Source organism: Salmo trutta, chromosome 22, assembly GCF_901001165.1.
Source record: "Salmo trutta chromosome 22, fSalTru1.1, whole genome shotgun sequence".
Taxonomy (NCBI): domain Eukaryota; kingdom Metazoa; phylum Chordata; class Actinopteri; order Salmoniformes; family Salmonidae; genus Salmo; species Salmo trutta.
Window position 1 is genome coordinate 10,253,838 of NC_042978.1, and position 27,814 is coordinate 10,281,651.

The window sequence follows — 27,814 nt, forward strand, 5'->3', positions numbered from 1 at the left end:
TGTGTTGTGACATGGTAGGGGTGGTATACAGAAGATAGCCCTATTTGGTAAAAGACCAAGTCCATATTATGGCAAGAACAGCTCAAATAAGCAAAGCGAAACAACAGTCCATCATTACTTTAAGACATGAAGGTCAGTCAATCAGGAACATTTCAAGAACTTTGACATTTCTTCAAGTGCAGTCGCAAAAACCATCAACTGCTATGATGAAACTGGCTCTCATGAGGACCGCCACAGGAAAGGAAGACCCAGATTTACCTCTGTTGCAGAGGATAAGTTCATTAGAGTTACCAGCCTCAGAAATTGCACCCCAAATAAATGCTTCACAGAGTTCAAGTAACAGACACACTGAACATCAACTGTTCAGAGGAGACTGCGTGAATCAGGCCTTCTTGATCGAATTGCTGCAAAGAAACCACTACTAAAGAACATCAATAATAAGAAGAGACTTGCTTGGGCCAAGAAACACGAGCAATGGACATTAGACCGTTGGAAATCTGTCCTTTGTTCTGATGAGTCCAAATTTGCGATTTGGGTTTCCAACCGCCGTGCCTTTGTGAGACGCAGAGTAGGTGAACGGATGATCTCTGCATGTGTGGTTCCCATCGTGAAGCATGGAGGAGGTGGTGTGATGGTGTGGGGGTACTTTGCTGGTGACACTGTCAGTGATTTATGTATAGTTCAAGGCACACTTAACCAGCATGGCTACCACAGCATTCTGCAACGATACGCCATCTCGTCTGGTTTGCGCTTAGTGGTTTGCGCTCATTTGTTTTTCAACAGGACAATGACCCGAAACACACCTCCAGGCTGTGATGGAGTACTGCATCAGATGACCTGGCTTCCACAATCACCCGACCTCAACCCAATTGAGATGGTTTGGGATGAGTTGGACCGCAGAGTGAAGGAAAAGCAGCCAACAAGTACTCAGCATATGTGGGAACTCCTTCAAGACTGTTGGAAAATAATTCTAGGTGAAGCTGGTTGAGAGAATGCCAAGAGTGTGCAAAGCTCAAGGAAAAGGGTGGCTACTTTGAAGAATATAAAATATAACATATTTTGATTTGTTTAACACTTTTTTAGTTACTACATGATTCCATGTGTTATTTCATAGTGTTGATGTCTTCACTATTATTCTACAAAGTTGAAAATAGTAAAAAATTAAGAAATGCCCTTGAATGAGTAGGTGTGTCCAAAGTTTTGACTCGTACTGTATATCCCCTCTTCTTGTTTTACGTTGACATTTCTAAAATCAAATAAGTCAAGGAATAGAAGGAAACAACTTGACCCCCCTTTTCTCACACATCTTCTGTCATCCCTCTGTTCGTATTCTAGCTAACCCTCCTCTGGTTTTGTTTCGTCCTGTGGCTGTAGATGCCTGAGGAGCAGGCGTTCTGTGTGCTGGTGAAGATCATGTATGAGTACGGCCTGAGGGAGCTCTACAAGAAGAACTTTGAGGACCTGCACTGCAAGTTCTACCAGCTAGAACGACTGCTTCAGGTTAGCATTCTTATCTTAGTGTGTGTGTATGTGTGTAATGTAAAGTACTTAAGTAAAAATACTTTAAAGTACTACTTAAGTAGTTTAATGTGGTATCTGTACTTTAAAAACAATGTTGGACTACTTTTGCTTCCCTACATTCCTAAAGAAAATAAAGTACTTTTTACTCCATACATTTTCCCTGACACCCATGTCAGAGAGTAGGAGTGTTCCCCTGGCTATCTGTAAATACATTTAAAAACTGTCCGGTTTGCTTATTATAAGGAATTTGACATTATTTTTTACTTTTTCTACTTAAGTATATTTTAGCAATTACATTTACTTTTGATACTTCAGTATATTTAAAACCAAATACTTTTACTAAAGTACTATTTTACCAGGTGACTTTCACTTTTATTTGAGTAAGGTCCATGCACCTTTTTAGGAACATCGACTGACTATTCTTGTAAGGGCGTTGAATTGGAGTTTAATTTTGTACGGAAATCCATTTTAGCCTCCTAAGTAGGCTTTTTTCAGCACCAAGCTGCACTGGGTTAGTATTGACAAGCACCCAAGGCTAAGGAGTATGAGCATTGATCGCTAAGGGTTGGCATACAGATGGAAGAAAGCCAGTGTTCACAGTTGGATGTAGACACTCTTTGCTATGTAGGGCAGGGGTAGGTAACCCTGTTCCTGGAGTGGCGCATGTACTGCAGGATATTGGTCCAACTAGGCACCACACCTGACTAACTAAGCTAATTGATCAGTTCAGTGATTTGCCTAAATTCAACATACCTGGTCTTCCAGGTCGGTTAAATCAAAACGTCCAGGGTTGCCTACCCCTGATATAGGGAATAGTGTGTCATTTGGGACGTACTCACGGTTTCCTCCAACCTGCTCTTCTTACATTTCCTCATTACATTTCCACCCAAGATTTTCACACTGGGCTGGGTTCTGAAGTGTTATTGGCTTTGTGTTTGAGTTGATGGAGTGTTTGGTACACGAATGTGCACGATTGCACATACACATGCACACACACACAGAAGCTGACAAACACACACTTGGAATGATTAGCATGCTAAATGTTTCTGATCAGTGATAGATAAGTAAACAAATAGAGTTGCACCGCCACTTATTTGCCCAACCAGAGATCAATTAACCAAATTTACAGACAGCGATTCAGTGAAACAAAATCACATTGATTGATTATCTGACAAGTCACAGTCTTGTGGTCGGGGAGCAGGCCTAGACTACTATGCGAGTGAAGGGTAAAATAATCGACTACTACGCTACATAACATCCAGGTCATTCTTTATGGATCCATCCAGGTCATTCTTTATGGATCCATCCAGGTCATTCTTTATGGATCCATCCAGGTCATTCTTTATGGATCCATCCAGGTCATTCTTTATGAATATATCTCACACAAATTCTTTATGGATCCATCCAGGTCATTCTTTATGGATCCATCCAGGTCATTCTTTATGAATATATCTCACACAAAATCTTTATGGATCCATCCAGGTCATTCTTTATGGATCCATCCAGGTCATTCTTTATGGATCCATCCAGGTCATTCTTTATGGATCCATCCAGTTGTGGTTAAGAAAACGTGCATGCATAGTGATGGACCGTGGTCTTTGCGACGTGATGGGAGAAGTGACATGCCTCGCAAAGTGCCACGAGGATGGTAACAGCCTAGTAACTGGCGCTGCCTAGGAACCATCATAATGAAGCATCAAATCTTAAGAACGGGCATTGCTTACGCCGGACATAGCTACAACTGGTCGTATTATTTTGTTGGTGAAACAGGTTTAAAATCTGATCCCAAAGTCGGACGTAGCTACGCTCGGCATGGCATTTAAGACCAACTTTATCTCTCTCACTCTCTTCTCTTTCATTGATTGATTGACTGACATATAGTACTTTTTCCTCTCTATATGTGATATACTCTTACTTATACCCCCCTTTTGCCCTCAGAACAGCCTGAATTTGTCGGGGCATTTACTCTACAAGGTGTCGAACGCGTTCCACAGGGATGCTGGCCCATGCTGACCACAATGCTTCCAACAGTTTTTTGTGTCAAATTGGCTGGATGTCCTTTGGGTGGTGGACCATTCTAGATACACACGGGAAACTGTTGAGTGTGAAAAACCCAGCAGCGTTGCAGTTCTTGACACAAATCGATGTGCCTGGCACCTACTTTCATACCCCGTTCAAAAGCGCTTACCGTAAGTTCCGGACTATAAGCCGCAACTTTTTTCCCACGCTTTAAACTTCGCGGCTTAAACAATGACGCGGCTAATATATGGATTTTTCTCGCTTTCAAATTTGTGGGTCCTGACAGCGTGGTGCATTGTCAAAAAATCCACTATCATCAACGGGTTTCGAAACGCTGGACTGCTGCGTGTTGAAGAGGGCTCAGCGGGGGATTTGCCTCCGGATGAAAGTGACGAGAGCGACAATGAAAACGATCCAATATCGGATGACGCAATTCTGAGGCTATTCAACTCCGACACCAAAGGAGATGGTTTCAGTGCACAGGAGAAGGAAGATAGTGACCAATGAATTTCTTGGTAGGCTACTGTTTACTGCTAATTTTGTATTTTTTGTTACAAGCCGTGTTTCGTTAAAGCCTATTTATTTTTGTTACAAGCCGTGTTTCGTTAAAGCCTATTTATTTTTGTTACAAGCCGTGTTTCGTTAAAGCCTGTGTAAAGTTCATTTGTTTCAATGTACCGGTAGGCACCTGCGGCTTATAGACATGTGCGGCTTATTTATGTTCAAAATAATATATTTTTTAAAATTCAGTGGGTGCGGCTTATATTCAGGTGCGCTTAATAGTCCGGAAATTACGGTAAATCTTTTCTTGCCCATTCACCCTCTGAATGGCACACATACACAATCCATGTCTCAATTGTCTCGAGGCTTTAAAAAATCCTTGAACTAAATCCACTGATTCGAAGTGGATTTAGCAAGTGACAACAATAAGGGATCATAGCATTCACCTGGTCAGTCTGTCATGCTCTTAATGTTTTGTATACTCGGTACTGTGAAATGAACTCTCTCCTTGTCCTCCTATCTCTAGGAGCAGCTCCCAGACCTGTGGTCCCACTTCCAGGAGCTGAACCTGGAGGCCCACATGTATGCATCTCAGTGGTTCCTCACACTCTTCACTGCCAAGTTCCCCCTCTGCATGGTCTTCCACATCACCGACCTGCTACTGTGTGAGGTAAGAAGTTTGACAACGTTGACCCAACACTGAATATCATTTGAGCACTACTCTTAACCCCAATACTGGTCCTACTCCTAGTCCTAACTTCAACACGGGCTCTTACCTTAACCCTACTGTTAACCCCAACACTGGGCCTCACCCTAACCCTACTCCTAACCCAAGCTGCTGTTGGTAAGCACTGAACTTACCCTTATTCTCCCCCTTCCATCGACCACCCTGGGCTTTGAACAACTCTACACAACTCTTCACTATTCACACGCCTTTTTGTACCTCCTTAAATCCAATGTCTCCTTTGGAGCAATAATGACCATGAGAAGTGAGAACACCATTCTAGCACGATAAACCCATCAAAATCCCCGGAGGCCCTTCAAGATAGTAGTATACTCTCTGCCTGCTTCTCTTCTCAGCCCTCCAGTAGGCCTGGTATCACAGTAGAGAAGGGACGCTGTGCCTTTCTCTCTTTCTCTGTGATTGTCTTACTTCTTCTCCTCCTCCCTTTTTCATCACCCTCTCTCTCTGTGATTCTCTCTTTTTCCTGTTCTCCTCCTCTCTCCTTTCATCCTTCTCTCCCACCCTCTCTCGGCCCCCGGGCAGAACAATTAATAGTTTCCTTGGCGTTTCTCAGCCATTGAGCCGTGTGATGAGTATCTGCTTCTCTCTCCTCTCTGCCTCCCTCTAATATTCCTCTCTTTCTCTCCATCTCCATACCTCTGTCTCTCTTTATTTCTATATGTTTTTCTCTAAAGTGGTGTCCCTTTCTTATTGTTTTTGGCTTTACCCATGCCTCGATCTGATTTCTTTGTTGTCATTCACTTTTCACTCCTCTTTCTCTCGCTCTCTCTCTCTCCTCCATTGATTGTGTGCTCCTGTGTTGTCTTCCCTTTCATTTCTCCACACCTCTCTCTCTATGTATCCGTGCCTGTGTGTGGTGCGAGTTGTTTGTTTGTGTGCCTCAAGGTGTGTCTGTGTTGTTTGAGGTGTGTGTGCAAGTGCGCCTGACTGTGTGTGTTTCTTCTCTACATTAAAACCTCTCACACTTGCTGACTCAGTTTGACTCCAGCTCAGTTTGGCACGCTGCATGTGAGAATGTGTTCTCACACACACACACTCATTCACTCACTCACTCCACACACACAATCACCCACTCACTCACACAATCACCCACTCACTCACATACTCACTCCACACACACACTCACTCAGTCCACACACCACACTCCCTCCCTCTTTCTCTATATCTCTCTATCTCTCTCTCTCTGACTCCCTGACACCCCAGCGCCACCTAGAGCCTTTTGAGAAAGAAAGTGAGAGATGGAAGGGGAGGGGAAGAGAGGGAGAAAGAGGCCCTTTCCTCAGTTATTTATAGAGCAGGGGAGATATTTTTAGCCCAGTGTTGCCATGTGAACGGGGTGTCGGAGCGATGGAGACAGGTGTTCCCATGCGGAGCTGACTTCAGCATCCACGCTCTCTCATCCTCTCTCACCCTCTCTCTCTCTCTCTCTCTCTCTCTCTCTCTCTCTCTCTCTCGCTTGCTCTGCCTCACTCCTCTTTTTTGCTAGCTCTCTCCCTCTTTCTCACTCTCTGTCACACTCTTGCTTTCTCCTTCTGTCTTTCTCTATCTGTTAGTCTGTGACTCTTGTCCCTTACTCCTTCTTACAATTTCTCTCTCTCCCCCCTCTCGCTCTGTCTCTCTGTCTCTGTGGGTGTCATTCATTAATTTGTCCATCTGCCTGTCACTCTGTGGCCATGATGCAGCCCCACCTGTCTGTGAGAGGGACTGTCTTGTTTCACTTCAAGACAATTATGTCCCTCTGTACCGGCGGTCGGGGGTGCCTTTGCATTCTCAGCGGCGGGCGTTTCCATGAACATAAGTGTAATGTTACCATAACGTTTCCTCTTTATCGCCGGAGGGCAGTCTATATAATATCACGAATGAATGTACAACGTCAGATAGATGGGTTGATAGCAACACATGCATTCCACTGGCGCAAGTATCATTACGTCATTGTGTTTCAGTGTGATTCTTTTCCCGTAGCTCTTAACACGAAAGCTGCGCGGCAGTTTCATAAGTCTTTATTAGAAGGAGTCTTTCATGTTGAAGATCATTTGAACCTTTATTTAAGTCTATAACAAAGGAAACCTTAACATTTACCACGTGGTTTATTGGCATGACGTTTTAAAGGGTAAAGCCGTTGATATGAAGACGGTTGATGAGATGACCCTTGATCCATGCCTTTTCTATCACCGGTGTGTGACAGATGTGTTTAGGTGACGGCCCGAGCTCTTTCTCTCTCTCTCTCTGTGTGTGTGGGTGTAGAGAATATGTCCTGTGACAATCAACAATATAATCATCATCATCTTCTTCTCTTCCCCAGGGCCTGAACATCATCTTCAACGTGGCGCTGGCTCTTCTCAAGGTGTGATTGACTTCCTTTACTTTGGTTCATTTACTGGGGTTCTGGTCAATTCCTTCGATTTTTAAAATGACAGACAAATCCTGTAATGGTATTATACAAAGCACGCACAACTCAGAGACCTAGACCTGGGCCTGTATTCACAAAGAGTCTCTGGAGTCGGGCTTTTGAGTCAGGGCTGAAAACTGCGACCAAAACACTGGCATTTGCGACCAATGTTCCCAGTAATTTTTTGGGGGGCACTGAGCAAAGTTTAGTTCTTGTGAGCGGAAACTTGAACGTTGTGAGAATTTTGTGCAACTTCCGGCACACGTTTACAGTGAATAGGGAGGCTGTACCCATACAGTTTTAGACAGTAGCCAATAGGCTGTTTGAGCATAAAGTAGGCCTGCCAACAAAACCAATGGAGCAAATCCAATAACATTTTCACATGGAAATAGCTTTTGATTTCTATGAAGTAGCCTGTATGTGGTGTTCAATGCAGGCCTACATTGCATAAGACTTTTAAAAACATTTTTACATTATGAAGGACTTGACATTTAATGATTTTTTTTTTACTTGGCCTGTAACACCATGGGTCAAATAGGTGACTGTAAATTGCATTGTATTCTGTTGAATGATGCAAGAAACCACTTTACAAAATAAAATAATTACCATACAGAGAAGTAGACAGTGTTAACTACCCCTCTGCCTATTGGCTTATTTGCATATTCAAGCCTGTTTCAATATTCAACACTGCCCCTTTAATTAAGACATAAGCTCTTTACCTGACTGGATTTTAAAAGACAGCTTGAAATGTAGCCTACACGTTTTGTGCTCTTGTATGAAGCAGTAACTCTCCATGTATGACCTATAATTATCTAGAACTGGGCTAATAACTCGCTAACTAGCAAAGAATATCAACAAATGTGCACAAGCGTTGCTTTGCGCTCTGATCTGATTGAAAGACCGCACGTGGGCTACCCCCACCAGTAGAATACTACTCCATTACGGTCTGGCTCTGCCTGCAACAAAATCACAGACTCAATCTTGCAAAGTTACATTTGATTTGTTGCATTGAAAAGAGGTTGATATAGTCTTGATTCGTTCACAGAAAAAAACGATCTATGTGGTGCAAACTAATGGGGCGAACTCGGTGAAGTTCAATCTCTTGCGTCTCTGTGCAGCGTGGCATTACTTCTGCGCGGCAGTCCTGTAGGAAGTGCGCGACCGTGAGCAGCTTAGAGGGATCATTGTTTGCGACTCTTTGACTTGGCAGCGCGACACCATTTTTTTATTGGTCGCTAGGTTCCCAGTGAAAATAATAGCTGGTCACATTTGTTTTGTTTCTTTTTTTATATATAATCAAGATGTATTCAAACAGCATTGGGTATGCAGACCAGGTATTCAAAATGTTTAGTCTGAAGTCTTGGTTGAATCTTTGGGATGCACAATTTAGTCATCATGCGCTATTTGAATGAACAGTTCTCAAGGCTTTCCCAAAAAACCTTCACAATTAAATGATGACTGCAAAGTAGGCCTACCTGGCAGAATGAAATCAAGATGATTTCTATCAATTGTGCGCCATTGGTTTTGCCATAACATGTAGCCTACATTGTACAGTACAAAAACACTGCTAGCCAAACAACGGTCTCTTGCTATGCGCACAATTGAATTAAAGGTCAACGACACCCTCCATTTTTTTAAATGTTTATTGTTCCCAGACCTCAAAAGTGGAGTCTTGATTTGGTTTAAGCATTGCCGTGGCCATTTTATATGGCCCTACAACTGGCTGTTTAAAATCGCTAACAAAATACCCTTTTTGAGATTGTGCAAAGGTTCTTCTCCCCTCCAAACAATCAGTAATGATATTGGCAAGTTAAAATGTAATTATTTGTATATGGAGGGTTGGTCATTATAGGCTACTTGCTCAGCCCGTAATTAAAGATAACATTTAAATGATGCATGCATCATCCGCTTTCAAAGGCCACTATTATTTTCATTCGGGCAAGTAGCTTTCAGTTAGCACTGGACCAGTGTGCCACTGGTGTGTGTGCATATATATATATATATATATATATATATATATATATAAAAAATGCTAATTTGAAAGATGCTTAGTCATTATTAGCCTGGTTCTGTATGGAATGTAGATACGTTATGGGACACAGGTCAGGTCATTATCGATGCGGTCAAATGATGTAATACACTGCTGCTACTGTTTATTATCTATCCTGTTGCCTAGTCACTTTATCGCTACCTATATATGTACATGTCTACCTCAATTACCTCGTACCCCTGCACTTTTACACGGTACTGGTACCCCCTGTATATAGCCACGTTATCGTTACTCATTGTGTATTTATTCCTCGTTATTATTCCTCTATTTTTCTCTCTGCATTGTTGGGAAGGACCTGTACGTAAGCATTTCAAAAGGGAATCTACACCTGTTTACCAAGCATGTGACAAATACAATTTTATTGTATATAAGATCAGTTTTGCCTTTTAGATCGCAATGAATAAGATTATATGGACAGGGGGACCTTTTTTTTCTTCTTTTTTTCACCTTTATTTAACCAGGTAGGCTAGTTGAGAAGAAGTTCTCATTTACAACTGCAACCTGGCCAAGATAAAGCAAAGCAGTGCGACAGAATCAACAACACAGAGTTACACATGGAATAAACAAACGTACAGTCAATAACACAATAGGGAAAAAAAGAAAGGCTATATACAGTGTGTGCAAATGGCATGAGGAGGTAAGGCAATAAATAGGCCATAGTAGCAAAGTAATTACAATTTAGCAGATTAACACTGGAGTGATAGATGAGCAGATGATGATGGTGTGTAAGTAGTGATACTAGTGTGCAAAAGAGCCGCAATGTAAATAAAAACAATATGGGGATGAGGTAGGTAGATTGGGTGGGCTATTTACAGATGGACTATGTACAGCTGCAGAGATCGGTTAGCTGCTCAGATAGCTCATGTTTAAAGTTAGTGAGGGAAATGTAAGTCTCCACCTTCAGCGATGTTTGCAATTCGTTCCAGTCACTGGCAGCAGAGAACTGGAAGGAAAGGCGGCCAAAGGAGGTGTTGGCTTTGGGGATGACCAGTGAGATATACCTGCTGGAGTGCGTGCTACGAGTGGGTGTTGTTATCGTGACCAGTGAGCTGAGATAAGGCTGAGCTTTACCTAGCATAGACTTTTAGATGACCTGGAGCCAGTGGGTCTTGGCGACGAATATGTAGCGAGGGCCAGCCGACTGGAGCATACAGGTCGCAGTGGTGGGTGGTATAAGGGGCTTTGGTAACAAAATGGATGGCACTGTGATACTCTACTCAGCAAATTGGATGTAGTCTATTGGAAGCTATTTTGTAGATGACATCGCCAAAGTCGAGGATCGGTAGGATAGTCAGTTTTACTAGGGTAAGTTTGGCGGTGTGAGTGAAGGAGGCTTTGTTGCGAAATAGAAAGCAGATTCTAGATTTGATTTTGGATTGGAGATGTTTGATATGAGTCTGGAAGGAGAGTTTACAGTCTAGCCAGACACCTAGGTATTTGTAGTTGTCCACGTATTCTAGGTCAGAACCGTCCAGAGTAGTGATGCTAGTCGGGCGAGCGGGTGCAGGCAGCAAACGGTTGAAAAGCATGCATTTGGTTTTACTAGCGTTTAAGAGCAGTTGGAGGCCACGGAAGGAGTGTTGTATGGGATTGAAGCTCGTTTGGAGGTTAGTTAACACAGTGTCCAAAGAAGACCTGATCCTACCTCAGATTTTTGACCTCCAAGATTGACACGGTGCTAAGGTTCATATGGGGCAACAGGTAGCCTAGTGGTTAGAGCGTTGGGCCAGTAACCGAAAGGTTTCTGGATCGAATCCCCGAGCTGACAAGGTAAAAATCTGTCGTTCTGCCCCTCAACAAGGCACTTAACCCACTGTTCCTAGGCCGGCATTGTAAATAGGAATTTGTTATGAACTGACTTGCCTAGTTAAACAAAGGTAGAAGTTGCTCTTAACTACATACCTAGGATCAGTTCACCCAGCCCCAAATCCTAACTAATTGGTAGATTAGACTCAAGATACGGATCCCCAACCACTCTCTTATTTAGTAATCTTTTCACTGAAACACTTATCTGCAATGTTGAGTAATACAGAGTAAATGCATGGGAAGAGTGTCTGCTATGTCAGTCAGTATATGATGTAATTGGCTAGAATATGGAGGAATGTGGTGTGAGAAAGTGGAATAGTTTGCATATGTCTCCCTCTGCAGTCCGTAGACTGTACTGCAGGGGGGAGATGTGATGTTTTTCCACATTTTGTTGCCTTATTCTAAAATTGACAAAATAAAATATTTTTCTCATCAATCTACACACAATACCCCATAATGACAAAGCAAAAACTGGTTTTTAGAAATCCCTTGATCATCCTTGATATTTCCACAACTTGATTGGAGTCCACCTGTGGTAAATTCAATTGATTGGACATGATTGGAAAATGCACACACCTGTCTATATAAGGTAAAATATAGTGGTGATCCTAACTGACCTAAGACAGGGAATTCTTACGAGGATTAAATGTCAGGAATTGTGAAAAACGGAGTTTAAATGTGTTTGGCTAAGGTGTATGTAAACGTCCGACTTCAACTGTACGATATACAGTTGAAGGGTCCTATCTAGCTTTTAAACCCAGCTTCTCACAGCCCATCCCACCTATCTCCACCTATTAAATAGTACAATGGCGCCGGAGAGGATGGCTGCCGTTTTATGGGCTCCTAACCAAGTGTGCTATTTTGTGTTTTTTTTAGCATTGTTTGTAACTTATTTTTTACATAATGTTGCTGCTACCGTCTTTTTTGACCGAAAAGAGCTTCTGGATATCAGAACGGCGATTACTCACCTCGAACTGGACGGCTATTTTTTCTTCAATGAGTCCAACGCAAAGGATATACTGCTCTTCCAAGACCAGGCCCAAATCCCCGTCATTTGTTTGAAGATCAGACGGAAATACTGGGGGCGGAGATCGGGGTGCCTTGTGAGAATTTGTCGGCGAGTTGGTAACCCGCCTCTACCATCTGTTCTATTGGTCAACGTGCAATCACTGGAGAATAAACTGAATGATCTCCGTTCAAGACTATCCTACCAATGGGACATTAAAAACTGTGGCTGAACGACGACACAGATAACATACAGTAGGCTGGGTTTTCCGTGCATCGGCAGGACAGAACAGCTACGTCTGGTAAGACGAGGGGTGTGTGTCTATCTGTCAATAACAGCTGGTGCACGATGTCTAATATTAAGGAAGTGTCATGGTATTGCTTGCCTGAGGTAGAGTACCTCATAATAAGCTGTAGACCATACTATCTACCAAGAGAGTTTTCATCTATATTTTTAGTAGCCGTATATTTACCACCAAATCCGATGCTGGTACTAAGATCGCACTCAACGAGCTGTATAAGGACATAAGCAAACAAATAAATGCTCATCCAGAAGCGACACTCCTAGTGGCCGGGAACTTTAACTAATTTACCTAATTTCTACCAGCATAACACATGTGCAACCATAGGAGAAAAAAGACTTGACCACCTTTACTCCACACAGAGACGCATACAAAGCTCTCCCTCGCCCTACATTTGACAAATCTGACCATAATTCTATCCTCCTATTTCCTGCTTACAAGCAAAAACTAAAGCAGGAAGTACCAGTGACTCGCTCAATACGGAAGTGGTCTGATGACATTGATGCTACACTACAGGGCTGTTTTTCTAGCACAGACTGGAATACGTTCCGGGATTCATCCAATGGCGTTGAGGAGTATATCACCTCCGTCACCGGCTTCATCAATAAGTGCATTGACGACGTCGTCCCCACAGTCAACATCCGCACTGAGCTAAATCTAGAGCTGCTGCTTTCAAGGAGGAGGACACCAATCCGGACGCTTATAAGAAATCCTGCTATGCCTCAGACAAGTCTGCCGCTAGTCTGCCCAGTGAGCTAAATCCCTTTTTTATGCTCGCTTCGAGGCAAGCATCACTGAAGCATGCATGAGAGCACCAGCTGTTCCGGGTGACTGTGTGATTACACTCTCCGAGGCCTTTAAACAGACCTTTTAAACAGGTCAACATTCACAAGGCCGCGGGGCCAGACAGATTACCAGGACGTGTACTCAGAGCATGCGCGGACCAACTGGCGGGTGTCTTCACTGACATTTTCAACCTCTCCCTGACCAAGTCTGTAATACCTACATGTTTTAAGCAGACCACCATAGTCCCTGTGCCCAAGAAAGCGAAGGTAACCTGCCTAAATGACTACCGCCCAATGCATTCAGGTTGGTAGCCATGAAGTGCTTTGAAAGGCTGGTTATGGCTCACATCAACACCATCAGCCCGGAAACCCTAGACCCACTCCAATTCGCATACCGCCCCAACAGATCCACCGATGACGCTATCTCAATCGCACTCCACACTGCCCTTTCCCACTTGTACAAAAGGAAAGCCTATGTGAGAATGCTGTTCATTGACTACAGCTCAGCGTTCAACACCATAGTTCCCACAAAGCTCATCACTAAGCTAAGGATCCTGGTACTAAACACCACCCTCTGCAACTGAATCCTGGACTTCCTGATTGGCCACCCCCAGGTGGTAAGGGTAGGCAACAACACATGGGCCCCTCAGGGTTGCGTGCTTAGTCCCCTCCTGTACTCCCTGTTCACCCACGACTGTGTGGCCAAGCACGACTCCAACACCATCATTATGTTTCCTGACGACACAACAGTGGTAGACCTGATCACCGACAACGATGAGACAGCCTATAGTGAGGAGGTCAGAGACCTGGCAGTGTGGTGCCAGGACAACAATCTCTCCCTCAACGTGATCAAGACGAAGGAGCTGATCGTGAACTACTGGAAAAGGGGGGCCGAACACTTCCCTATTCACATCAACGGGGCTGTAGTGGAGCGGGACAAGAATTTCAATTTCCTTGGTGTCCACATCACCAACAAACTGTTGTGGTCCAAGCACACCAAGACCGTCGTGAAGAGGGCACGACAGCACAATGAATCACCCGACTATTTACATTTGACCCCCCCCCATTCATTTTTTACAGTGGTGCTACTTGCTGTTTATTATCTATGCATATTCACTTCACCCCTCAACTAACCTGTACCCCTGCACAGTTTATTTGGTAAATATTTTCTTGACTCGGTCTTGAACTGAACTGTTGGTTAAGAGCTTGTAAGTAAGCATTTCACGGTAAGGTCTACACCTGTTGTATTCGGCGCATGTGACAAATAAAGTTTGGTTTGATTTTGAAACAAGCTACATGGGGTCAATACCAGAATAAGTTACCTAATAATTGTTTCTTTGGAACAACATCTAAATAGCTGAGATGGTTGTATGCCCATATATACAGTATAACATCCTGTTGGTGGCAAGATTTTTGTATAATCATTTTAATAAATCCCCTACTCTCTCCCTTTTTCACTTCACTTTCTGTGGTATTGCTGCAATCAGTTGGTTGTAACTTTGAGTAGAGCAAACCCATACATTTTTGATAGCTGCATGTGTGACAAGTCCACCGTTCCTATTCGTAATGTCATTAATAAAGATAATACCATATTCAACAACAAAAAATATCCCAAAAATATTTGTAGTTTTCCAGTGCAAAACGTTTTAAAACATTTCCTGTCGCATGCTCTGAATAAAAGTGTTTTCTGAAGCTTAGATAATATTATGAATCTAGAATCAATCTCATTACATTTTGTGAACAATTAATTATATTTATTTTTTGGTACGTTTTGTTCACCTTTAACTGTAGTGGCGAAATATGATGAAACAACCAATCAGGATATTGAATGACGCGCAAAATCGTCTAAGTACTATATTGTTAGCAGATCCGTTTATGATGGTATCGCTCTACTTGTTTTGATGCCACCACGAGTGTTGGGATAGGAATGGCATTGCCGAGCTATCCGTATCATGCTGGGATCTTAAGGAGGTCACATTGATTTCAATTCACTGAGATTTAGGCCAAGTTGATGCTGCATAATGTTGTTCTAGAATCAAGGAGCATGTAGGGGTGCATGGTGCTGTGTTTCTCCTTTGATTCAACACCGTAGTGCAAGGGCATCGCAAAGAACGAACTCCCCTGTGTATCAGAATACTGCAAATGCTGTGCTATTTCTGACAAATGCAGGTTGCCTTTATGTTGACAACAAAAAACGACACTCAATTGGTTGGACATTGTTCCGTTTTTTTAAGATGGACTATGTAAATGATTTTTGAATGTACAAAGGTCTCTATTTGAAAACCTTGCAATTAAACCTGCAAATAAAGCTAGAGTGGCTTGTTTGAATTAGATTTTTTTAGCTTGTCGTGATTGCACTGCGAATGTGACTTTCCCATGTGATTCCGTTGAATCACTCAGAGGGGAAATGGGTTTCAGTGAGGATAACAGTCAGGTCCACAGAAACCTACTGTATCCTTCTCTTCACACTACATCACACCCTCGGGTGGAAAGGGAAATTAAGAGAGGGAGTGATGGAGAGGTGGATGTCTTTGCTATTAATGAGAGCAATAAAAGAGAGAGCGAGGGAGAGAGTGATAAAGAGGAAAAGACATCAGAAGAGAGAGGGGAAGATGAAAGGGAAAGTGCTTTGTGGGAAGAAACCATGTGTGACGTGAACTAGCAGCTACTGGGAGGGCTATGGTCATAGCTCCTTCTGTTTGAGCTGATACACTGTCTCTACACAGTCTCTCCTCTGGGATGATACCCCTATTACAGTCTGTTTGATTTTACCAAGCCTCCGGCAACAACAGAGTGGTGCTTTCATGCCAATAACGTGTGTGTGTCTGTGTGTGTGTGAGAGATTGTATATGAAAAAGGGAGATACCATGAGGATGGCGATAAAAGTGTATATTTGACGGCGTGGGTAGAGTAAAGGGGTTCCACTGCCTCTTTTCTATTGGTCAGGTATGACGGCATTCTCCCCCCTGAGGCCCCCTCCCCCCTCTCTCTCCCCCCCTCCCTCTGTGCACTTGCCCTCCCCTGCCTGTCTGCCGTAGTCCATTTGGAGCGCACAGCAGCGGCAGTAGCATCTGTTAGCGGTTAGCCATTAACAGCAGTGCTGAAAAGGGGGGAGGCCCGTTACATTTGTTTTCAGCGATGTCTACCATGAACGCATCAACCCACGGACCCCTCTCTCACTCCCCTTCCCTCCCCCACTCCTCCTGTCCTCCTTCCCTCTCTACTCCCCCTCGTCTTCTAGCACCTCTCCGCCTCAGTGTTTCAGTCACATGCTCCCTGTCTCTCTCCCTCCGTGTTTTGCGCGCATGCTTAGCCGTCCGCCCGCCCAGCCCCAGACCAGACTTCTGCATTGGAGCAGCACGAGCAGCAGGGTTAGCCATTAGCTGTTAGCATTGCAGGCCTTTTAGGTTGTGAGTGCTATAGGAGAGAAGAGGGAGGAGGGAGCACTAGCGTGGTTTGCTTCTCCACCTGCCTTGCCTATCCGTGACCCGACCTGTGACTCCAGGGGTCCCCTGCGCTCCTGTTTGGCAGAGGCTTTGGACCAGCATTGTTAGACACAGCAAATGGACCCTCCTGTTCTGCAAAGGACCTGGAAGAAAACCTGGCGGTGTTTTGTTAGGAAAGTCTACTCTGCTGGAGTTCTTAGGTGAAGGAGTCCCTTTTTTGAAGCCTTGCTGTTTCTGCGAACAGAGGGCAGGGACTGTTTCAGTGCTCCTCTGTGGAAGTGAAGGATTCCCTGAAGAAGAGAGACCCACACAGGCTTGTGTGCACAGTGTCCTGCTTAAGCTCACTGTCAGAGCCATCCTCCCGCCTCTGCCTCTGATCTAATGTGATCTCCAGCACCATGTCTGTTTCCTCTCTGACTCTTGAGTCACCATGAGGACCGTTCAGCTGTGCACAAGCTCGGCTCAAGACGTCACATTCGGGACGGAAGCAGCTTCTGCCTAAGGCTGTGTGACTGATAGAAACACACTTAAACATAACAAGATTTAGTCTCTTCCTCAGCTTCCGAAGTGTTTTACATCAGAAAGGACCGCTCGGGTGTAAAGGGACAACATCATTTGGAAGGGATTTTTAAAGATGGATATTTTTTTTTTCCTGAAGCAAACTCAATCCATCTACTTTGCCTGCTGTGGCCTGTATGTATTTATCGTTACCCCAGGACTGGTGATATAAAAGTACCCTTGCTTTCTTTGATGTCTTTTCTCATTTATGCGAAGTCCTGGGCATAGGGGCTTGGTTGTGAGAGAGGGATTCTCTTCTCTTTGAAGGAGGAGAGTGGAGGAGAATAAGTGGAAGACTCATCACCTGTCGTCTGTTTAAACCGACTAACCGCGTGCCGTCTGTTTTGCTGCTAGGCAACGGCATGCCCATTTTAGAATTTCGGGGGGAAAAGCAGTGTGAAACAGGATCGGTATCTATTCAGAACTGCGACTGTGTAATATTTCTTTGGCTGTATCACAGTGATAGCACCCCATATCTACGCTATGCTTGATGCTCTGGTCAGTTGTGAGGTAGGAACTATAGTGTTATCAGGCCTAGGGGCTGTGTCGGCTCTCTGACAGTGGTGCTTACTGAATGGACACGACGAACCAAACAAACTTACTGATTCTCTATGCTGCTCAAACCCGTCTATTGAGAGAAGCTCCCATCCAACACGTCACTGTGTGTCACTGCCCGGAACTATCGACCTGTTATTTTCCCCTGAAGATCACCGCTGTCATTTGTAAAGTTTGCAATTCTAAACAGCTAAAGAAAAACATCTCTGCTGGACTCTGACCTCAAGTTTTTGCCCGGGTTGACTGACCCTGATACGAACTTGTCCCGGCTACGTCCACGCTTTCGGACTGCACGCTGGAGTCGCCCTGCACCCTGGCCACCCTGGCCCCAGAGCGGGATCCTCCCTCCCCCTCTCGCTCTCCGCCCTCCTCTCCCTCCATTTCCCCCACCACCCCACCATCACCCTCGGTGATGACGCCAGCGGTGCGGAAGGGCAGCTGGGGGGCAGAGGAAGGGGGTTCAGCAGAGGAGAAGGCTGGGGAGACGGACTCTGTATGTAAGGTGATGGGGCTCCTGGGGATGGGCCACCGCCTCTTCGTTCCCCGACTACTGGCGGTGAGACTGGGACAGGGACTGAGACAGGATAGGCGGGCGGTGGGCAATCTTACCCTGAGAGGGCTACTGCAGGCGTTAGCTTTCTCCTCAGTGCAGTTATGTTTCAAAATGCTTTCGTAATGTATTTATATTGTTGAATTGCTTATATTGTTGAATAGCTTGGGCTGTGTGAGTGTAATTTTGGATCATCATTATGACAATGCATCGGAATGCCAACGGGTGGCGCCATTACAGTTTTTGCCATGGTAGTCAACCTGTTCTAACTCTCAGTTGGCATGTGACACTAACAGATATGTTGGATCAAAGTAGTATTATTGCAAAATACTGCTATTACAGACAAAGTTTGACATAGTGTCATGTTTTCAGACTTTCTGGTGTCAAGGGAGCTAAAATGCTACTTCCACGCTTTCTGTAACAGCCTTGAGCACTCTGGTTGAGATTTACTAAGCACTTGTTCTGGGTGTAAAACAAAAAATGCTGCAACATCATACTATACCGTAATATCTTATTCCTTCTTCAAGGCTCCCGAGTGGCGCAGCGGTCTAAGGCACCGCATTTCAGTGCTAGAGGCGTCACTACAGACCTGGTTCGATTCCAGGCTGTATCACAACCGGCCGTGATTGGGAGTCCCATAGGGCGGCGCACAATTGGCCCAGCGTTGTCCGGGTTAGGGTTTGGCCTGGGTAGGCCGTCATTGTAAATAAAGAATTTGTTTTTAACTGACTTGCCTAGTTAAATAAAAAAGAAAGGCCTTTGCTTTACCTTTTCAATACCCTCTATAATAAACGGGTGCTAAGTTTGGGCCAAACACAAAGCAGATTTAAAGTAATGGATACTATATTTTCCCTATTCTATTGGCTGAGCTTCTCATCATCCCCACAGACGTCTAAGGAAGACTTGCTCCAGGCTGACTTCGAGGGAGCACTGAAGTTCTTCAGGGTCCAGCTGCCGAAGCGCTACCGGGCTGCAGAGAACGCTCGCAGGCTCATGGAACAGGCCTGTAACATCAAGGTAGGAACAATTTATTCGGTTTTCTGTTCCCCTGCAATGCACACACTGCACCGACCACTGGTCCAAAATTGAGCTCTGCTCAGAAGCTTATGCCTCCGACTGGGCGAAATCCGGTTTTATTTTCATAGATGTGGAATTGTTCAGCCTAGTTGAATTGGCTAGATGACTACTCAACCGGGTTTGTTATCAGAGCCGAACGGATGATGATCATGATGATTCCTTGTGAACTTTTTTCCTTTATTGGTCTCTCAATATCTTCTATATCACGGGGCACACCACATCTGCAGCCTGTCTGTGTGTGGTTGTAAATGTAAACTATACCTACATCCTCCCACACGGAGAATATAATGAGGTCTGTGGTATTTGGGGAATGTGCTGAGGTCAGGAGGAGGCCCCAGTGGCCCAAGGCTACCTGCCTGCACACAGAGATGACAGGCTCAAGACAACCACACACACAAAACACACATGCATATTGACGCCACACACACACACACACACACACACACACACACACACACACACACACACACACACACACACACACACATTTACATTCCTTCACACTCTTCACATACACTGCTGCTACTCTCTGTTTATTATCTATGCATAGTCACTTTACCCCTACCGGTACCGGTGTACCACCTGTATATAGCCTCGTTATTGTTATTTTGTGTTACTATTTTTTCTTTAGTTTATTTGGCAAATGTTTTACTTTTTTAAACTCTGCATTGTTGCTTAAGGGCTTGTAAGTAAGCATTTCACGGTAAGGTCTACACCCGTCGTATTCGGCGCATGTGACAAGTAAAATGTACATTTTGATTTACGCAGCAGCTCCCGTTAGTGTGTGTGCTCGCTTCGCAACTGTGTATAGGTGGCAAACCAGAAGGCAAGGGTATTTATACTCTCACAGGAAGGAAGAGGAGCGAAATGGAAGAGCTAATTCTCTCCATCTCCACCCATCCTGTATATATATCCTCTCCCACCCCCCCTCTCTCCTGTGTATTTCTAACCACAGGATATCCTGAGTGTAGACACTCTGCGTACGTTATTATGCAATTATTTTGTTGCACAAGCTTATCTCTGAAAGTTCCAGGAAGAAAATTATCTGCTAAATGTTCTGCTTTCAACTAAAATGTTTGAGTGATATTACGTCACCTTCTCACATACTAGACATCATGTAAAACGCACGTACCGCAGGAGGCTGCTGAGAGGAGGACGACTCAAAACGGTGGCTGGAATGGAGTGAATGGTATCAAACACATGGACACCACGTGTTTTGATGAGTTCAGTTACCATTCCATTTATTTCCGTTCCAGCCGCTACTATGAGCCTGTCCTCCGACACCGTCATGCGAGCCCTGAGGATGGTTTGAGGCAGGCAGGCTCTAGGACCATGAGAGAGGGTCTGGGAGAGAGCGAGAGCAAGAAGGCGGGCCTTACAATGACAGATGTGCACAAGGTGAGCTGGACAGGTGAGTCAGCAGGAGAAGAAAATGGAGGACAACTCCTAATCTCTTTCGTTTTGATTCGGGCCAGACAGTCTGTCTCTCTGCTCTTTTTCGACCAGCATCAGTGTTTGATTCTGTGCAACAAGAGAGAGACTTTACCTGGCTCGGCCTACTCCTGTGTTCAGTGACTCTGTCTTTCACACATACACACTGCTGCAAGACTGAAGACACAACGTGAAGCCAGCCGGCACTCTGAGCTTGCAAGGCTGTTTGTTTTGGTTTGGCTTCGACCATTTGAACCAAAGAGGAAGATATCAAATCGACTAGCGGCTAAAAGACATTCTCGACTGTGATTGCGGTGGGCCGTCAAGTCTCTTGGGAGCTAAAACGTGTAATAGGACCCTCTGATTGACTTGCTGTTAGGACTGATCTGGAATCTGTTTTGGAATACAGGGGACTTTCCAAGACTTTTGGGCATGAATGAATTGTCTGATCAAAACGCATCCAGCAAGAGAGAATTAACTTACTGAGTGTGTGTGAGAGAGAAAGAAACGAGCCACAGCAGTAGCCCTCTCATCCTGGGATTTCAATTCCTCTCTTCATTTTCCTCTGAAGTGACATTGTGCCTGAGGTGTTTTGACAGAGAAGAGGCTCCAGAATTATCCACTCTATTTTTGCATCTTGTCCTTTTTGAACATGTTTTTTTCCCAAACCTATTTGTGGAACGAAAAAAGATTCTGTGGAAGGTGTGTGTGTGTGTCTGTCCTGTGCCCGCATGTGTGTTCACCGCTCTCAGGAGACAAGCTCATGGAGTGAGTGAGTGAGAGAGAGAGAAAGATAATTTCATTACAGAATTTGGTGTCATTAGAAGCACAGTGTCTCCCGTCGACCACAACCATCAATGTCAATGGAACTGCACTTCATCAAGCTCTGTGTTGAATCAGCTGATACACCTCATTTATATGTCCACGAGAACCAAAAAAAGGAAAGCTAGCTTGCCTGTTCACTTTACTTTGTCCTTTCATTTTTTTGTTGATGTCTAAAGCGGATCAACTTGACTGCTAAGCAGCTTAGGAGTCAAGTTGATCACCTGCTAGTTGGGGAGTGAAGCATTCTACGGGTAACAACCCCACAGGATTATGGGGTGGAATTTGAATTTCACAGCCCTAAACACTCCAAGGACAACGTTGAGGAACCTTCAGGACAAAAAGAAGACATAAAAAGGCCTTGAAAGGCCTAGCATTAGAAGTCCATAGAAAGTTTTAGGCTCAGTGGTTTCACCAGTGGAAGAAAAAAAGGAAAAAAGTGACAAGAGAGGGGAAGAGAAGGAGCGGTTACTCAGAATGCTACTCTCTTGAGAGAAGGAAGGAGGAAGAGAAGGAAGGAGGAGAACGTGCACAGTGCCTTTCCACACCAGGGAGATCTCCTGAAAGTTAGCTAGGCAAAGCCCCAGGAGGATCTGAAGTGAACAGTTGGGTCCTGAGGAGCCAGGCTGCAGGCAATGTAGCCTCAACTTTGGAAGTTAAAAAAAAAAAATTACAGCCACCAAATGAGCTATGTTTTTTTCCCTTTTTATTCATAATTTCGTTTTTTATTTGTTTTTTTTGGAGGACACAAACTCTGTGTGATGTGTGCAGACTGCAGTGGCACTTAACACGTCGAGTCATTGTGGTCGGACGGACAGTTCCAACACTTTCTCACAGACACATACACTAAAACATACAGTTGAAGTGTGTGTGTGTGTGTGTAGTTGAGTATGAGTGCGACTAAACCAGACTATCTTACCAAGACCGAAGGGAGGTGAAAATAATACCCTGAGCGCAACCTGAGAGGAGCGGATTGCAGGACAAACAAATGGAGGAAAGGAAGAAAGAAGGAAGAGAAATAGCAGCCTGGCGGTTCTGAGGAAGAGGAGGTGAACAAAAGACACACTAGCATCCTCTTAACAGGCTTGAGAACACCAAGCTTCAGAGAGAGGGAGAGGGAAACCGAGAGAGACGTGTGTGTTGTTATGCAGGGATCCTCCCTTACTCTCTCCTACCTCACTCCATCCCGCCCTCCTTTAGGGGTGTGGCTTGTACCCTGAGGGACAGCGAAAGAGGCCAGTCACTCCTCAGGCTCTCTGACTGACCTGTTGCCTCTACTGCTCTCCTCCACCCCTCCACTCCTCGCCTTCTTCCCCCACCTGTGGAGCTGACTACTATCCTGTGTCAAGATGATGGAAGAAATCTCCATCACAGTGGCGTATGATGCCCACGTCATGAACCAGATCTATGAGGAGGATATCCTGGTTAGCCTGGTGGCCCACTCCAAGCCTCGCAAACCTGTGGTAGGTGTAAGTCTAGGTTAAGTCTGAGTCTAAGTCACTCCTCAGTCCTGGCTACTTCTGCCAGCCTCAACCGTCTTCACATCTGACTGCACTTTGACTGCCTAAGAACCGCTGAAGGAAACACTGCTTGTTTGTGCAACAGCGAGAACACTTTGTATCATTTTTCTGCTGGCTTGTAGGATACAGTGTAGATTGTAGTGTGTGTCAGTCAGTCAGTCAATTTGGCGCCGGACAAGTGACCGGGAAGATTTTATTTTATCGGACATTTGAGATATTTCCCGGTCATCCATATGCATTGGGTGCGTAATCCATTAGGGCGTCCGCCATCGCAATTAATAAACGAGGGATATTGGCCAAATGAGACAAATTTATGTGTCCTTAGAAACAGCCTGTAACAAATGACAAAAACACCTTTCCTTGTGTTTCGATGTGTAGAGTATGAAAAACTTTATAGCCTAATGTTTTGTTGGTTTTTAATTTCCTAAAACATAAATTGTGCACCGCATGGTTCAGCTGTCAGGGATTTGAGCACTAAATGTATCAGGGCATTGCATGCATACAGTATAGGCCTATAGGCTTAAGAGTCCACTGTATGATATTAATATTTTAACAAGTGTATATAAAGTAAGAGAAGCTTAGGCCTAGCCCCAGGGAGAGAGTAATAGAAATATGCCTGTGGCATGCTACGACACCAACATACATTTCTTTATCCTTGTAAGATAGGCTACTGTGTCTGCTATAGAGAGATGGGCATACAGGAGGTTAAATAGTTCATTTTCGATCCTTATATTTTTTTGTAAAGCTAAGCGTTATTTCTTGTAGATTATAGGAGGAGATCTGGTAGGCCTAAAACGTTCTTCCTCATCTCAAGTTCAAATGTCGGAGTCAGTTGGAGCGCCAGTGCGCACAGCCTTTATATCTTAGGCCTGCAGAATAATAGGCTTATAGCCACACCACACCACACCAAACATTTCTGAACTTTTGGGTAATATCAAAAGTAAGTCAAGCCATTGGGGAAATGCAAACATGATATTATATTGCGGCAGACACAACATTACAGTTGGAACTTAATTTGGTCAAAGAAAATGGCTCAACAGAATGAAACAAAACACTTGTGAACTGTTTTAAATATTCCAAAAGGTTTTGATTAAGTTATATTGCAGCAATTACCAATCAAGGCTAGTGTCTACCGAATCTAACACATGACAGCGATAGGATGAGGACATTTATTTAACTTAAACTAAATACGGAGCACACAAAGATCAAACTTAATTTAGCCAATGAAAATGACTCAACAGAATTAATCAAACCAGGTTTTGCATATTTAAAGAACTTGTTTAGATTAATAAATAGGCTAACAATGATATATAATAATAAGAATAATGATAAAACAAATGTTTGTAAATATGAAAAAAATCATAACTGAAAGTTCCAAAATTGCATCCTACCTGAATAGCGAGTTAAACAGTAGCCTGCATTTGGCCGCGCCAATGTTCTTCTCATCTTAATCCATTACAATAGTAAGAATAGTCCATACGAAGGACAACCCCCTTTGAGGCTTTTCACTATAGGCATACTTTCTAACTTTTGTTTTACTTGAATTAAAAAGGCCTAAATTTTTGCAATCAACAGTAGCCAAGGCTCCACTCGCTCTCTCTCTCTTGCCTTAGCAGCCGGCGCAAGGAGTGAGAGAATGGTACTGAAGCGCAAAATCGGGGTGTATGATAGGTAGCCTTGGACAATTTGGCCAGCTACAATTTTATTTATCGGCTCTTAATTTATTTTATCGGCCAAAAGCCAGAAATGACCAGCTAATGGAAACCCTGGTATGAGTTGATGCACTGAAATGCAGTTTGAATTTGCATTATAATTGTAGATATACACTGAGTATACAAAACATTATGAATACCTGCTCTTTCCATGACATAGACTGACCAGGTGAATCCAGGTGAAATCGATGATCCCTTACTGACAGGTTAAAAAAAAGATTGCTTAGCCTTGAGACAATTGAGACATGGATTGTGCGTGTGCCATTCAGAGGGTTAACTGGCAAGACAAAATATTTAAGTGCCTTTGAATGGGTTATGGTACTATGTGCCAGGTGCAGCTGGGTTTTTCACACTCAACAGTATCCCGTGTGTATAAAGAATGGTACACTACCGAAAGGACATCCAGCCAACTTCCCACAACTGCTGGAAGCATTGGAGTCAACATGGGCCAGCATCCCAGTGGAACCTTCATGCCTGACAAATTGAGGCTGTCCTGAGGGCAAAAGGGGGAGCAACTCAATATTAGGTGTTCCTAGTGTTTGGGATACTCAGTGTATTTCAGTGGTTCACTGTGTACTGCTGGTAGTCTTGTCCCTCTCTCCAGTCAGCTACATTTCAGGATGCTAACCAAATTACAATTGTCAGATTGTTTCAATTATAGAGTTATTTTCAGACTCAAAGGAGACCTTATTCTTCACCCAGCATGTCAAATCAAATTGTATTGGTCACGTACACATGGTTAGCAGATGTCAATGCGAGTGTAGACGAATGCTTGTGCTTCTAGTTCCAACAGTGCAGTATTATCTAACAAGTAATCTGACAATTCCCCAACAATGACCTAATACACACAAATCTAAAGGGGTGAATGAGAATATGTACATATAAATACATGGATGCACGATGGCCGAGCGGCAAAGGAAAGGTGCAATAGATGGTATAAAATACAGTATATACATATGAGATGAGTAATGTAAGGTATGTGAACATTATTAAAGTGCCGTTATTTAAAGTGCCATTGTTTAAAGTGACTTGTGATCCGTTTATTAAAGTGGCCAGTGATTGGGTCTCAATGTAGGCAGCAGCTTCTCTGAGTTAGTTATTGCTGTTTAGCAGTCTGATGGCCTTGAGATAGAAGCTGTTTTTCAGTCTCTCGGTCCCCGCTTTGATGCACCTGTACTGACCTCGCCTTCTGGATGATAGTGGGGTGAACAGCCAGTGGCTCGGGTGGTTGTTGTCCTTGATGATGATTTTGGCCTTCCAGTGACATCGGGTGCTGTAGGTGTCCTGGAGAGCAGGTAGTTTGCTCCCGGTGATGCGTTGTGCAGACCGCTCAGCCTTGCGGTTGAGGGCGGTGCAGTTGCCTTACCAGGCTGTGATACAGCCCGACAGGATGCTCTCGATTGTGCATCTGTAAATGTTTGTCAGGGTTTTGGGTGACAAGCCAAATTTCTTCAGCCTCCTGCTGTTGCGCCTTATTCACCACACTGCCTGTGTGGGTGGACCATTTCAGTTTGTCTGTGATGTGTACGCTGAGGAACTTAAAACTTTCCACCTTCTCCACTAATGGCCCTTCGATGTGGATAGAGGGGTGCTCCCTCTATTGTTTTCTGAAGTCCACAATCATCTCCTTTGTTTTGTGGATGTTGAGTGAGTGGTTGTTTTCCTGACACCACACTCCTAGTGCCCTCACCTCCTCCCTGTAGGCTGTCTCATCATTGTTGGTAATCAAGCCCACTACTGTAGCGTCGTCTGCAAACTTGATTGAGTTAGAGGCATGCATGGCCACGCAGTCGTGGGTGAACAGGGAGTACAGGAGGAGGCTGAGCACGCACGCTTGTGGGGCCCCAGTGTTAAGGGTCAGCGAAGTGGAGATGTTGTTTCCTACCTTCACCACCTCGGGGCGGCCCGCATTGTCTGTGGACCTGTTGGGGTGGTATGCAAACTGAAGTGGGTCTAGGGTGGCCGGTAAGGTGGAGGTGATATGATCCTTGACTAGTCTCTCAAAGCACTTCATGATGACAGAAGTGAGTGCTACGGGGTGGTAGTCATTTAGTTCAGTTATCTTTGCCTTCTTGGGTACAGGAACAATGGTGGCCATCTTGAAGCATGTGGTGACAGCAGACTGGGATAAGGAGCGATTGAATATGTCCATAAACCTACCAGCCAGCTGGTCTGCGCATGCTCTGAGGACGCGGCTAGGGATGCCGTCTGGGCCAGTAGCCTTGCGAAGGTTAACACGTTTAAATGTTTTACTCACGTCGGCCACGGAGAAGGAGGGAGGGGCGCAGTCCTTGTTAGCGGGCCGCGACGGTGGCCCTGAATTGTCCTCAAAGCTGGCAAAGCAGGTGTTTAGTTTGTCTGGAAGCGTGACGCCGGTGTCCGTGACGTGGCTGGTTTTCTTTTTGTACTCCCTGATTTCCTGTAGACCCTGCCACATGCGTCTTGTGTCTGAGCCGTTGAATTGCGATGAACACATGTATGAACACGTGCATGTGTTCGTGTTTGTCTGGTCATCGAATGACCCAGTTTTCCTGAATTGGCCGTTTTGGAATCCTAAGATAGTGCAGTGACAGTCATTTTGATATTAAAATGTTTTCAGCCAGGAAAGGCACCATTGAGCAACAGTTAGCCTATTTTCCCCAGTGCACACAGTCTGTCAGGCCTATAGCAGAGAATACTGTGCTCGGCTCAGATAAAGAGCATGTGTTTCACATCGGCTCGGGTCAGTTCATCAACTAAAATCCAAAGCGACGGTGATTTTTACAATTGTCTGAATTGCATTTGAAATGGTCGGATTTGGAATATACCCCAACTCTGGCGTGTCAATGAATGTGCATGCCGTGTCTTGGTGTACATATGAGCGATTAGTGTGCCCTGAAACATGCAAACTGTGTATACTGTGAGGGTATAGTATTGGAGAGGAAAATAACATTACTCTGTAATCTCTAACTGTTGTGTGCCTACAGGTTCCAGCTCTGTCCTGGTAAGGAGTGGCTCTAGAACAATGCTTGTACCTAGGT

The 27,814-nt window shown here is 44.4% G+C and overlaps 1 protein-coding gene across 4 annotated transcripts in view; it reads left to right on the top strand.

Moving 5' to 3' along the window:
• The window catches only part of LOC115158043 (rab GTPase-activating protein 1-like), a 170,737-nt gene that overhangs the window by 128,488 nt on the left and 14,435 nt on the right, over positions 1-27,814 (top strand). For 2 of the 4 annotated variants that reach the window (XM_029706521.1, XM_029706522.1), the window contains exons 16-19: positions 1,375-1,500; positions 4,568-4,711; positions 7,089-7,130; positions 19,121-19,249. In XM_029706521.1, coding sequence (XP_029562381.1) covers positions 1,375-1,500; positions 4,568-4,711; positions 7,089-7,130; positions 19,121-19,249 — 441 coding nt within the window. Of the gene's footprint in view, positions 1-1,374; positions 1,501-4,567; positions 4,712-7,088; positions 7,131-16,324; positions 18,239-19,120; positions 19,250-20,726; positions 23,026-27,814 lie in introns of those variants that run through there. The other 2 variants (XM_029706523.1, XM_029706524.1) reach the window with 2 other exon arrangements.